Source organism: Aquila chrysaetos, chromosome 5 (genome assembly GCF_900496995.4).
Source record: "Aquila chrysaetos chrysaetos chromosome 5, bAquChr1.4, whole genome shotgun sequence".
Classification (NCBI taxonomy): domain Eukaryota; kingdom Metazoa; phylum Chordata; class Aves; order Accipitriformes; family Accipitridae; genus Aquila; species Aquila chrysaetos.
This window is the reverse complement of record NC_044008.1, coordinates 61,583,241-61,594,879: the sequence shown is the minus strand read 5'-3', so window position 1 is coordinate 61,594,879 and position 11,639 is coordinate 61,583,241. Positions and strand designations below refer to the sequence as shown.

The window sequence follows — 11,639 nt, the reverse complement described above, 5'->3', positions numbered from 1 at the left end:
GGGACAGCACTGTGTCCCCTGCCCTGCACCCCGTGCCCCCCACCCAGGCTGGCTGTCTGGTTCAGCACTCATCATGCTGTGCCTCCCAGCCCATGCAGACACCCCAGCCACGGCATGCAGGGGGATTTGTGGGTGCAGCCCTGCCCGCACCCCACGAGGAGCATCCACCCCCCTTCCTGCCCGTCCCCGGACTCTCCCCCAACCCCAGGGGGGTGCAGGAGCAGGGGTTGGGCTGGGGAGGGGGGTGTGGGTACCTGGCGGTGCACAGGCAGCTGGGAGCCACGCACGGGGGTCCTGGGGGCCCCTGTGTCCGTCAGTCCTGCCCCAGGAGGCTGTGGGGGGGCTGCAGGCTCCAAGCAGCAGGAGGAAGCTGTCCCAGTGCCCGTGGCCATGGCGCGTCTCCAGGGGGGCTCCAGGGAGGTCACTGCTCCGAGGCTGTACAGTGGTGATGACCAGGACCCTGAGATGGAGCCAGGGGTCCTGTGAAGCTCTGGGGGCGTCCCCGTCACAGGGAGGTAGGGGGGTGACCCCCAGGCCTCCATCCCCGTGTCGGGAGCTCCAAGCACCTCTGGGGGGGTCCCTGCAGCAGGGCCACAAGGGGGTGACCCCCAGGCCCCTGTCCCCATACCAGGAGCCCCATGCAGCTCCAGGGGGGTCCCCACCATGGGAGGTGACCCCCAGCCCACAGTGCCGGGGGGCAAAGCATCCCGCGGGGCTGGGGTCAGCAGGTGCAGGCGGGGGTCTGGCGTCTGGCAGCACCCCAGGCCCTGGGGGCAGAGGGGGCAGTGCCGGGGGGCCGCCCCCCGCTGCCGGGCCAGCGCCTCCTCGCTGAGCCCCAGCAGGGCTGAGAGGTGGGCGATGTAGCGGATGGCGAGGCGCAGGGTCTCGATCTTGGTGAGGCTCTGCCCCGCAGGCGCCAGTGCGGGTGGCAGGTAGTGCCGCAGCTGCAGCAGTGCCTGCGCCAGCCGCCGCATCCGCAACTTCTCCCGCTCGCTGGCGCTCTGCCGCGGGCCACCCGGCCCTCCGCACCACCCTCGCTCACCCCTGCCACCCCGCCACCCCCCAGCCCCTGGCTGCCAGCCCCGCGGGGGACGTGGGGATGCGCCGGGGGGCTTCGTGGAAGTGGTTGGGGAGATGGCATCGGTGAGGTCCCTGGCCTGGTCCCAGAGCAGGGCATGGCCCGCTGGGGGCTGGAGGCCCTGGGGAAGGAGCAGGGCTGGGGGTCTGGCCATGGCTGGGGTCTGCTGCGCTGCCTGCGTCTGGGGGTGCCCGGGCAGCCCTGGCTTTATGCGGGGCTGGGGTGCGAGGCGACACCTTTGCGGCCACCTGGAGGTGTCAAAACCTACAGAGCCGAGCTGGGGCCAGCCAGGAGCCTGGGAATGCCAGGCCCATTTGCAGAGGTGTCAATTCTGACTCCTCCAACCCTTAATTAGCACTGCCCGGTGCTGGGAAGTGTGCAGGGACCAATTCACACGGCCGTGATAGATGCTAACGCGTTGACCAGCCCTGCCAGAGCCCGCACTGCCCCGCACGGCCACTCTGCCGGGCCAGCTGCACTGTAGCGGGCAGCAGGGACTTGACCTTCCAGTGCCAGGACCCTGAGCTGCCAGCCCTGACACCCAACGGTGTCCCCACACCTCCCCTGCTCTCTGCACAGCTCCCAGCCCTAGTGCCTGGGGTCCTGGGTGTGCTCCCAGCTCAAACCAACCGCCCTGAGGGGCTGGGGGATGCGGGGTTGCGCAGCCAGGCTGGTGCACTGGCGGTGGGACCAGTGTGCTCCCCTCCCGGGAGACATCCCCACACCAGGAAATGCTGCCTCGGCCTCCCTGACCCCATGGGATCCCAGCAGACCCCACTGCAGACCCCAGTGCAGCCCCAGCTCTCTAAGCTCCTGGCATACTCTGGAGAAGCTGGAGGCAGACCATGAGTGTTTGTGGGGACCCACCAGGCTGTGCCCCTATGCATGGAGCTGAGGCTCCCTGTGCTGCTTGTCTAGCTGGTGCAAACTCTAGACTGGGCTTCAGGGTCCCTGAGGCAGCGGGCAGCACCGTGGTGGGGTGCTAAGCTCTTTAGGATGCTCCAGGGCAGGGGACCCTGCCCACGTGCATGGGCTGGGTGATGCAGCAGAAGCAGGGGGAGGCAGCTGCTCACTCAGCTCTGGGTGCTCCTGGCTGCAGAAGGCTGTTTGCCAGGATGCTTTTGTGGCACTCACCCCTGGGCCAGGCACAGCCTCTGGGCACCATCCCTGCCAGCTGTCCCCATCCCAGCCAGTGGTACAAGAGTGCACAGCCAGGGCCGGGAGCCATATGGATGTCTGACCCCCAGAAGGTGCTGGAGCAGGGACAGGGGGTCCAAGGTGGACAGTAAGGTGTCCTGGGGAGGGCCCCCAGCAGGGCCCGGCAGGACCCCCTCAGCAGGAGAGCTGGCTGCTCCTGGGGGCACGGGTCCGAGCCAGGCACTGACTGCCTGGGGAGGGTTTTGGCCAGATTTGTCCAGCAGCACCGTCAGGAGCCCTGTGGCTCCGCAGCTGAGCTCCAACCCAGTGCCCTCACCACGTCCCACCCCATGGCCCTGTGCCTGTGCTCTGTCAATATGGGCTAGAGGGATGTGGGGGAGACCCTGAGGGGTGAGGAGCTGTGGCCTCTCCCTAGGGGGGGGGCTCTGACCCCACAGCCAGCACTGTCATGGCCCAGCCGTGCTCTAGCACTTGTCTAAACAGAGAGGGAGGTGGGAAGCGGCTGCCCAGCAGGGCTGCAGAACTCATTACCCAGGAGCTCATCAGCTAATGAGACCCAGGAGGGGGCCTCGGAATGGCGGGGAGCAGGGCCAGGGCAGCGCTGAGGGGTGCGTGGGGAAGGGGCCGTGCCCCAGGCTGTGCTGTTGGGTGCAGAGCACCCTGCCACACTCCCGGGACCAGGCTGCTGCTGGGCCCCCACTGCAGCCCCCAGCCCCAGAGACTGGCTTGGGGATGGCATCAGACATCTGTGCACCCAGAGATGTGCTGCAGGTCCAAGTTGGCACTGGTGCCCTTGGACCTTGGATGGGGCGGTGGCACAGCACTTCCTCCAGCGAGAGGGCAGAGGGACTTAATGGCAATTAACCCTGGTGGTTTTGTGCCATGTCTGCAATGTCTGTGGGAAGGTAATGACCAGTTCAGATGCCAATATCCTCATGGTGCCTGGCAGGGGGTGTGGGTGCTGAGAGCTGGGCTGGGCTGGAGGCCAGGCTGCAGGTGTGACACCTTGGGGTGCCCATGGCTCTGAGCAGCACTGGGCCGGGTGCCATGGCATGCTTGGTGGCAGGGAGGGACTGCAGCAGGTCAGCGCCCTGTCCTGGCTGCCTCTGCACCGCTGGAGGCCCAGGGCCCTGTGACACCCGCACAACGGGGCTTTGAAACGTCGGATGACCCCATCCAGGTTCCCCGCAGGGCCGGGGCACCCGGGGCTGCCACGGGGCTGCGCAGCCTGCCCTGCTCCAGTGAGTGCGGTGAGGATGGCAGGAGCACTCGGCTGGTGGTGAGCGATAAGCAGGATTTATCTCATCACCTCTGTGTCATGGCATTGCCAAGGAAAACTGAACAAGCTTCATGTGACCACTGGGAAACACGAGCCCATGAGCAATGAGGCGCTGGCTCACCCGCCGTGTTGTTCGGCAGCATTTCCCTGGGGAGGGGGCCGGCCCTGCACCCCACTGCTGGTGCCATGCCCCGTGCCTGGCTCCGTGCCCCCCAGCTGGCCCCGTGCCCCCTGCCCAGCTTTGTGGCTGATACATGATATTGGGGGGGGGCTGTGCACACTTGCTATGGGGGTCCCATGCCCACCGCTGTACCCCACGCTGCCATGTGAGGATCACATACCCCGGGGCACGGCGGGGCCGTGCTGCCGTGAGGAAGGGGCCGTGCCGGTGCCGGGTGTCCCGGCCCCCCCGCCCGCTCCCTGATGGGTTTTCCTGCCGGCGGCGGGGCCGGGTTTCCCTGGAAACCTTCGCACCCGCCGGCGCCGACACCTGCGGGGCCTGGGAACGCGGCGGGGGGGCCCCTCCCAGCCCCCCCCCTCCGTGGGGGTCACCGCGCCCGGGCCGCCCATCCCGGCACCCGCCGGCACCGGGCTGCGGCCGCAGCTCCACGCCGGGGCTCAGCGGGCGGCCGGGCTCATTAGGGGCTGCGTGTGAAACGCCATTAGCGGGGGCTGCGGGGGACCTGCCGCGGGAGGGCGGGCCGTGCCCCCCCCCCCCCCCGGCACCGGGCGCGGGGTCGGTGTCCCGCAGAGCCAGGCTGGGCACCGGGATGCCCGGCTGGGGCCATGCTGTGTGGTGGGGGACGTGGACACCCAGAGCTGGCACTGCTGCAGTGCGCACCTCACTGCAGACCCCACTGCAGACCCCCACTGCAGACCCCCACTGCAGACCCCACCGCAGACCCCAACACCGCAGACCCCACCACCGCAGACCTCACTGCAGACCCCAGTGCAGACCCCACGCCAGACCCCGATGAAGGCCCTGCTACAAACCCCACTGCCAACCTCATTGCAGACCCCACTGCAGACCCATTACAGTCCCCATGGCAGCCCCCACTACAGCCCCCGCATGGGGCCCAAGCCCCATCCTCAGGACAGTGTGGGGGGGTGTGAGAGCTGCCAGGGGGTGGGCAGCACAGAGCAGCGTCACACTGCTGGGGTAAAATTCGTCACCCGCGTGTTCAAAGCCGGCTGCTCTCAGCCCCCCCGGCCTTTGAAGTGCTGCTGATGCTGGCCACGAAGGTGCCACTTCACACCTCCAACCCCGCATAAAGCCAGGGCGGCAGGGGGACGCCAGCACACGGCCCCACAGCCATGGCCCACTCGGCAGCCCCCGGCCTCCGGCTCCCTGCCACCGCTCTGCTGCAGGACTGGAGCTGCTGCGGACCCCCGGACCATGAGGGCTACAGCAGCAGCTCGCCCACACCCTCGCCCGACTCCTGCGGCCTCTCGTCTCCTGCCGCTGCCCGGGGACCCTGCCGTGGCCCCGCCGCCCACCGCCTGCGGGGTGGCCCCGGGGGCAGAAAGGGGGTCCGGGGCTCGGGGCCAGGTGGCCCACGGCAGAGCGCCAGCGAGCGGGAGAAGTTGCGGATGCGGCGGCTGGCGCAGGCACTGCTGCGGCTGCGGCACTACCTGCCACCCGCACTGGCGCCTGCGGGGCAGAGCCTCACCAAGATCGAGACCCTGCGCCTCGCCATCCGCTACATCGCCCACCTCTCAGCCCTGCTGGGGCTCAGCGAGGAGGCGCTGGCCCGGCAGCGGGGGGCGGCCCCCCGGCACTGCCCCCTCTGCCCCCAGGGCCTGGGGTGCTGCCAGACGCCAGACCCCCGCCTGCACCTGCTGACCCCAGCCCCGCGGGATGCTTTGCCCCCCGGCACTGTGGGCTGGGGGTCACCTCCCATGGTGGGGACCCCCCTGGAGCTGCATGGGGCTCCTGGTATGGGGACAGGGGCCTGGGGGTCACCCCCTTGTGGCCCTGCTGCAGGGACCCCCCCAGAGGTGCTTGGAGCTCCCGACACGGGGATGGAGGCCTGGGGGTCACCCCCCTACCTCCCTGTGACGGGGACGCCCCCAGAGCTGCACGGGGCTGTTGCTTCCAACACGTCCTCCTGGCTGTCCCCTCCTCACTGCACAGGGGCAGGGGCCCCCCCCGGACCTCCCCGGTGACCCCCTCCTGGATGCGGGGCTGATGCTGCCGGAGTTCGTGGATGCAGGGACAGTCACCCAGGTACGTGTGCTGGTAGGAATCGGGGTAAGCCCAGGTGGCCCCCAGCAAGGGGCTGGCATGGGGTGGGGCTCCGGTTTGCTCAGAGCCCCCTTGGCTTGGGGCAGTGTGGGGACTGGGTTTGGGGTAACAACAGCCTTGTCTGGGGTTGGGAACGGAGTGGTGTCCCCCCCTCCTTCCTGCAGCGGGTGCATGTGGATCCCTCAGCCTGCTCTGATCCTCCCCAGAGCCACCCTCCCTCGTGTTTGTTGGGGTCCCATCAGCTGGGACAGACAGACCTGAGGCCATGGTCCTGTTTGTCCCTGACCAGGAGCCCTCCTGGCTGGTGGGGTCTGTCAGCCCCCGTTCCTGCACCCCCTGAGACCCCAGCCTTGCCATGGACCCCCACCCTGGCCAGTCACCCTCTCACCCACCCTCTGCTCCCCCCAGGACCTCTCCACAGACCTGCTCTCTCTCTTGGAGGCTTTGCTCCCACCGCAGCCCCAGGACTGACCCAGACGAGCCCCCGCTCCCCGGTGCTGGAGCACTCGGTGCCATGCGGCCCCACGACACGCCGTCCGGATGCCTGCAGCTCGGGGGATGGTGTCCCCCCTTGGACCGCTGAGAGGTGGTGGGGACGAACTGCCTCTTGCATGAGCCTGGAGCTGTGCTGGACGTGCTGGGGCAGCTGCGACTGCACATAAAGAAACCCTTGTGCCCCTCTGTGCGTCACTGCGTGGCTGTTCCTGTGGCAAGAGCTGGGCATGGGATGGGGTGCAGCATGCCTGGGCCACTGCATCGGCTCCGGGAGTGGGTTTGGGGCCGGGAGAGGATGGCTGAACTGGTGAAACTCCTGCTCTACAGCAGGGTAGGCCACGGGCACGGGCTCCGGCACGGATGCGGCACCGCCTTGCTGGGCTGCAGTGGCTGGGGACCACAGCATGCGGCTGCGGGGTGGCTGCACACCATTTGGGAAAGCAATTGCAGGGGGGGGGATTGGGAGAGACACCTCCTGCCCTGGAGCCTGTCCCCTGGCCGGGGACAGGGGGGTCACCAGCACCCTCTGGATCCGGCCTTGGGGCTCAGTGTGAGCCGAGCATCACCTGCCCCCATGTTGGTGCTTGTGAGAACCCCCACAGCACAGTTAAATGTGGGTATTTGGGGTCCAGCAACAGGGGAAGGGCTCGGGTGTGGGGCCGGGGCTGACCCCATCGGGCCAAAGGGTAGTGCAGGGGGACTGCAGATGGGGCTCCTCAGCCCCCTTGGTGGCTCCCTGTGGGGTGTGGGGGCCCATGGGGGTCTGGAGAATCCATTACAGGGACCGTGGCAGGGCCTGACAGCTGGGTGCTAATGTGCTGGGGGGCCCTTCTCTGCCCACTCTGGGGGCTCTGGGGCAGGGGGTCTGCAGGGCTAATGAGCCCCACTTATCTGTGAAATGACTTGCTAATAATGTTAATTCCCTCTGCCAGGGGGAGTGAAGCCTTTGAGATGCAAAGCAGCCCCCTTGCCCTCTCCCAGGCTGCAGCTCCCCCCCCTCCCCCGGCCAGGGCTCAAGGGACTTAGGGACACACTCTGTCCGTGGGGACATGCTCTGGCCGTGGGGACAGCCACAGTCTGGGGGAGCAGCTGGCAGAGGCAGTGCTGGGAGAAGGGACCTGTGGGTCTCTGGCCCCCCCCCCAAATGATGCACCCCAAATCGAGGAGCCTTTGTGCACCCCGATGCCCGGGCCTGGCAGCAGCAGTCCCAGCCCTGGGGAGGGCAGGCTGCAGTACCCACCCGGGCTGGGGGCTGGGGCAGGTCCTTCCCCCGGGCTGGGGCATGCTCAGGCTGAGGGGCTTCCTCTCACGGCCACGGGGCATCTCCCACTGCCTTGGGCACCTACTGCCCTGCCCCGGGTGGGGGCTGACCCAGGTGGGTTTCCTGGGGCTGGCAGCCACACAAGGTGCTGAGCAGGGGCCAGCCCTGCGCTGTTAGGATGGGATTTGGGATAAGCCGGTGGAGCGGGAGTGGGCAGAGGGGGACAGAGCTGCCTGCCTGCGGGTGGGGGGTAGAGAGACTCAATCTCAGGCCAGAGCTGTGTGTGCACATGTACGAGCATGTGTGCATCTGTGTGTGCATCAAGAGGAACATGCATTTGAGTGTCTGTGTGTGAGCACTGTGCACGCTTACACATCTGTGTGTGTGTGGGTGGCGTGCGGTGAAGGACCAAGCTGTTCCAAGCTGGCTGGCTACGTCAAGGAGCAACCTGAGCTACCAAGGGCATCCCCCCAGCTGCCTGCTGAGTGGGGCCCAGCAGCAGGCGAGGAGGTGGCTGCAGGTGCCAGTGCAACAGCGGTACCTGCCCCCTCCCCGTCTTTCCCTGGCCCCCATCAGCTCACTGCTGCCAGGCACGGTGCAGATGCAGGAGCCCTCAGCACGGCCACCCATCAGCACGTGAGCAGCGGCCCTGACATGGCCCAGCTGAGCGGTGCTGGGCAGGACACCCTGGCTGGAGGTGAGGTGGGTGGGGGGACCGGGGCACTTGGTCCCCTGAGGGCTCTGGCATCGGGCTGGGAGGGTCTCCATCCCTGTGCAGGACCACAAGGGATGCTCTGGGGTGGAGGATGGATGGGCAACAGGAACGGCCTGGGGTAGGTGGTGGGTCAGGGTCAGCTGAGCCTGTCTCCCTCTGCCCTGCTTCGTGCCAAGGACCCCTGTAGCTCTATGGGGTGTGGGGGGGCTCTGGGGGCTGCTGGGGGCTCTGGAGGAGTAGCGGGGATGCAGAGAGCAGCTGAAGATGAGAATGCAGTGAGCTGGGGTAGGGGCTGTGGTGCAGGCACCATGGCCCTGGGCAGGGAGCAGGGCTCCAGGGTACGGGACCTCCTATGCTGAGCATGACCTGTCCCCCCCTGGAGCCCCCACCCCAGGGCCCCCTCTGGGCAGGCTGCCACTGCCTGTCTGCCTATTGCAGCAGGAAGGGGCCATCCGGACCCAGACCCTGCAGTGGGGAACGCCAGCGCGGAGCCCCCCAGCAGCCTGCCCCCCCCCCGAGCGGGGCTGCGCCTGGAGTCCCCAGGCCGAGGGCAGTGAGGAGCCCCTGCGGCTGCCCACCTTCTCCCCTGCCGCTCAGGCCCGTGTGGCTGTCACCTTCGCCCTCTTCGCCCTCTCCGCCGGCTGCAACCTGGCGGTTCTGCGGGCAGCCAGGGGCCGGCGGGGCGGCCGGCGGTCCCACATCCGCCTGCTGCTGCTGCACCTGGCTGCTGCCGACCTGCTGGTGACGGTGGCGGTGATGCCGCTGGACGCCATCTGGAACATCACGTTGCAGTGGCGGGCAGGCGACCTGGCCTGCCGCCTCCTCATGTACCTCCGGCTGCTGGCCATGTACGCCTCCGCCTTCGTCACCGTCGTCATCAGCCTGGACCGGCAGGCTGCCATCCTGCGCCCGCTGGCCATTGCCCGCGCCCGGAGGAGGAACCGCATCATGCTCTACGCTGCCTGGCTCCTCAGCGCAGGGCTCTCGGTGCCGCAGGTACCCGTCCCCAGGGCTCCTCTTCAGCCCCATGCCCCGTGGCAGACGCCCACCCAGCCCCTGTGCCGGCTCCCAGGGTGCCTGGCTGCGCCGGCTGGGGTTGCTCCCCAGGCTGGTGCTGCCACGAGCCCTGCGGGATGGGGATGGAGAGGGCTTGGAGGAGAGGCAGCCCAGCCGGGCAGCGAAAGAGGGACTGTGGCAGCATGCCCCCTGCACCCAGCTCTGCCCCCCTCCCCGCTGTGCACCCTAGCCCCCTGGGAGCGGGGAGTGGAGCTGGCGCAGGGGCAACTGCGGCTCCTGCTCCCGCTGGCAGGGTCTGAACCTGTGGCTCCAGTGGTCCCTGGCTCGGGACTCTGGTGCCCTGCCTTCGGGAGGCGCAGAGCCCACGTCACCCTGCGGCCCCAGCGAAGAGGCCACCATCCCACCTCTGCTCTGTCTCCAGCTGTTCCTCTTCCACACGGTCACCCTCCGCCCCCCGCACAACTTCACCCAGTGCACCACGCGGGGCAGCTTCCCCCAGCCCTGGCACGAGACCGTCTACAACATGCTTGGCTTCGCCTGCCTCTTCCTGCTGCCGCTGCTCATCATGATCTGCTGCTACGCACGCATCCTCCTGGAGATCTCCCGGCGCATGGGCTCCAGCCTCTGTGAGTGCCTGGGCACCAGCCTGCCATGTCCCCGTGCCCAGGGGGCTTTGCAGGGACCCCGGGGTGAAGGGAGCAGGGGGGAAGCCTGGCTGGGGCTGTGTGGGGAACCCCCAGCCCTCCTTCAGAGCATGGGGTCCCTGTCCCAGCCAGGCCGCTAAGCATCCCCCACTCACGGGCCATGCCCCCACCCCGCCCAGTCTCATCCCAGGACGTGTCGCTGCGGTGCTCCAGTAACAACATCCCGCGGGCACGGCTGCGCATGCTGAAGATGAGCCTGGTCATCGTCTCCTCCTTCATCCTCTGCTGGACCCCCTACTACCTGCTGGGGCTGTGGTACTGGTTCTGCCCACGGGTCATGGAGAAGATGGTCTCGCCGGCCCTTACCCACATCCTCTTCATCTTTGGCCTTTTCAATGCATGCCTGGACCCCATCACCTATGGGCTCTTCACCATCCCCTTCCGGAGGGGCTGCGGCTGCCCGTGCGGGCATGGCACCGAGCCCCAGCCACCCTCCCCAGTCACCGGCTCCTTCCAGTGCTCAGGCTCCTCCCTGCCACCCAAGCGGGGTGTCCCGGGGGGGCAGGAGCAGCCGATGCCCGCTGGGCTGGGGCTGCCTGCTGGGGCTGGCTCCTGCCAGAGCAGCTCCCTGTGAGCCGGGCACGGCCCCGCACCCACAGGGACATCCTGGGGTGCTCAGCAGGCATCGAGGCTGTGGGCAGGAGGGGGCTGGGAATGGGACAGTGAGGGCAGGACAGGTCTGGCAGGGACGGGGTTGCTGCCGCTCTCTTCTGGCACCCCAAAGTGCCTCTGTGGGTGGCAGGGCTGGCGTGGGTCACCCTGGTCCCCTCTCCCCTCTCTGCACCTGCCAAGCTCTGCACAGCCTCTGGAGCAGAGCCCAGCACCACAATAAAGTGTCCCATGGCCACCTCCTGTCCTGCCTGCATCCCCAGCTGTGAGCTGGGTTGGGGTCTCCAGAGCCAGCGCTGCTGGGGACAGGCTGGGCAGGAGCCCCAGCCTGCTGGCTCTGGGGGGTGGCTGGTCTGGAGCCAGTCCCGGCTGCTCCTGCCCCTGCCATGGAGGGCTGCCAGGGTCCCCAGGGACGGGCAGATCCAAGGGCATCCTGCAGGTTGGCCAGGGCTGGGTGCTGCTCTCTCTGCAGTGGCTGCTGGGGCTGTTTGTCCCCCATGGGGCTTCTAGTCCCAGTGGGGCACGGGGCTGGTCCACACCAGTGGCACTGAGCTGGCAGCGGTCCCAGGGCGTCACGCTGCCTGCAGCAGCCTTGCTCCACTCAAAACGGGAGCTCTTGGCTCCTGCCGAAGGTCGTTGCGAGGCACGGGGGCCCAGCTGCTGTCGGCTGTGCAGCTGCTGTCCCAAGGCCAGTGCTGCCGCAGGAGCTGGTGCAGCTGGCGGGGCCGGGACAGGCTGGGGAGGTGGGGAGCAGGCTGCAGCCCCGGGCCTTGAGCAGGAGCTGTAGGTGCCTGGGCCCTTCGCTTCCCCCTGCGCCCTGGAGCAGCCAGTCTGAGCCCTCCCCACGGCACCAGGAGCAATGCTGGGGGTGAGGGATAGCTCATATGAACAGCATATGAGCATCCCCCTCTGGCATCCCCCCAGCCTCGGGGAAGGGTTACTGGCTGGGGTTTGCTGAAGCCACAACTGAAGCAAGAGGCCAACCCCAGACGGCGTCTGCCTGGGGCTCCCTACTTTGCTGCCATGGGTCACTGGGCTCCCTCGCCCCCTTTGGTCCCTGCTGCCAGGGAGGACCCAG

The 11,639-nt window shown here is 68.3% G+C and overlaps 3 protein-coding genes across 3 annotated transcripts; 2 read left to right on the top strand and 1 right to left on the bottom strand.

Moving 5' to 3' along the window:
- Nucleotides 1-71: 71 nt before the first annotated feature.
- LOC115341296 (mesoderm posterior protein 2-like) lies at nt 72-1,232 on the bottom strand. Its single transcript, XM_030014015.1, has one exon. The coding sequence runs from the start codon at nt 1,230-1,232 to the stop codon at nt 72-74; it is 1,161 nt and encodes a 386-aa protein (XP_029869875.1).
- A 3,597-nt stretch (nt 1,233-4,829) lies between these two features.
- Nucleotides 4,830-6,231, top strand: LOC115341969 (mesoderm posterior protein 1-like). Its single transcript, XM_041123474.1, is given in 4 exon segments — nt 4,830-5,006; nt 5,043-5,672; nt 5,674-5,742; nt 6,169-6,231. Coding segments are annotated over 4 exon segments (939 nt in total).
- Nucleotides 6,232-8,170: 1,939 nt separating this feature from the next.
- On the top strand, nt 8,171-10,526 carry LOC115341791 (putative gonadotropin-releasing hormone II receptor). Its single transcript, XM_030015239.1, has 4 exons — nt 8,171-8,210; nt 8,866-9,227; nt 9,670-9,874; nt 10,072-10,526. Exons 1-4 carry the CDS (start codon nt 8,171-8,173, stop codon nt 10,524-10,526), a joined length of 1,062 nt encoding a protein of 353 aa, XP_029871099.1.
- Nucleotides 10,527-11,639: the final 1,113 nt, after the last annotated feature.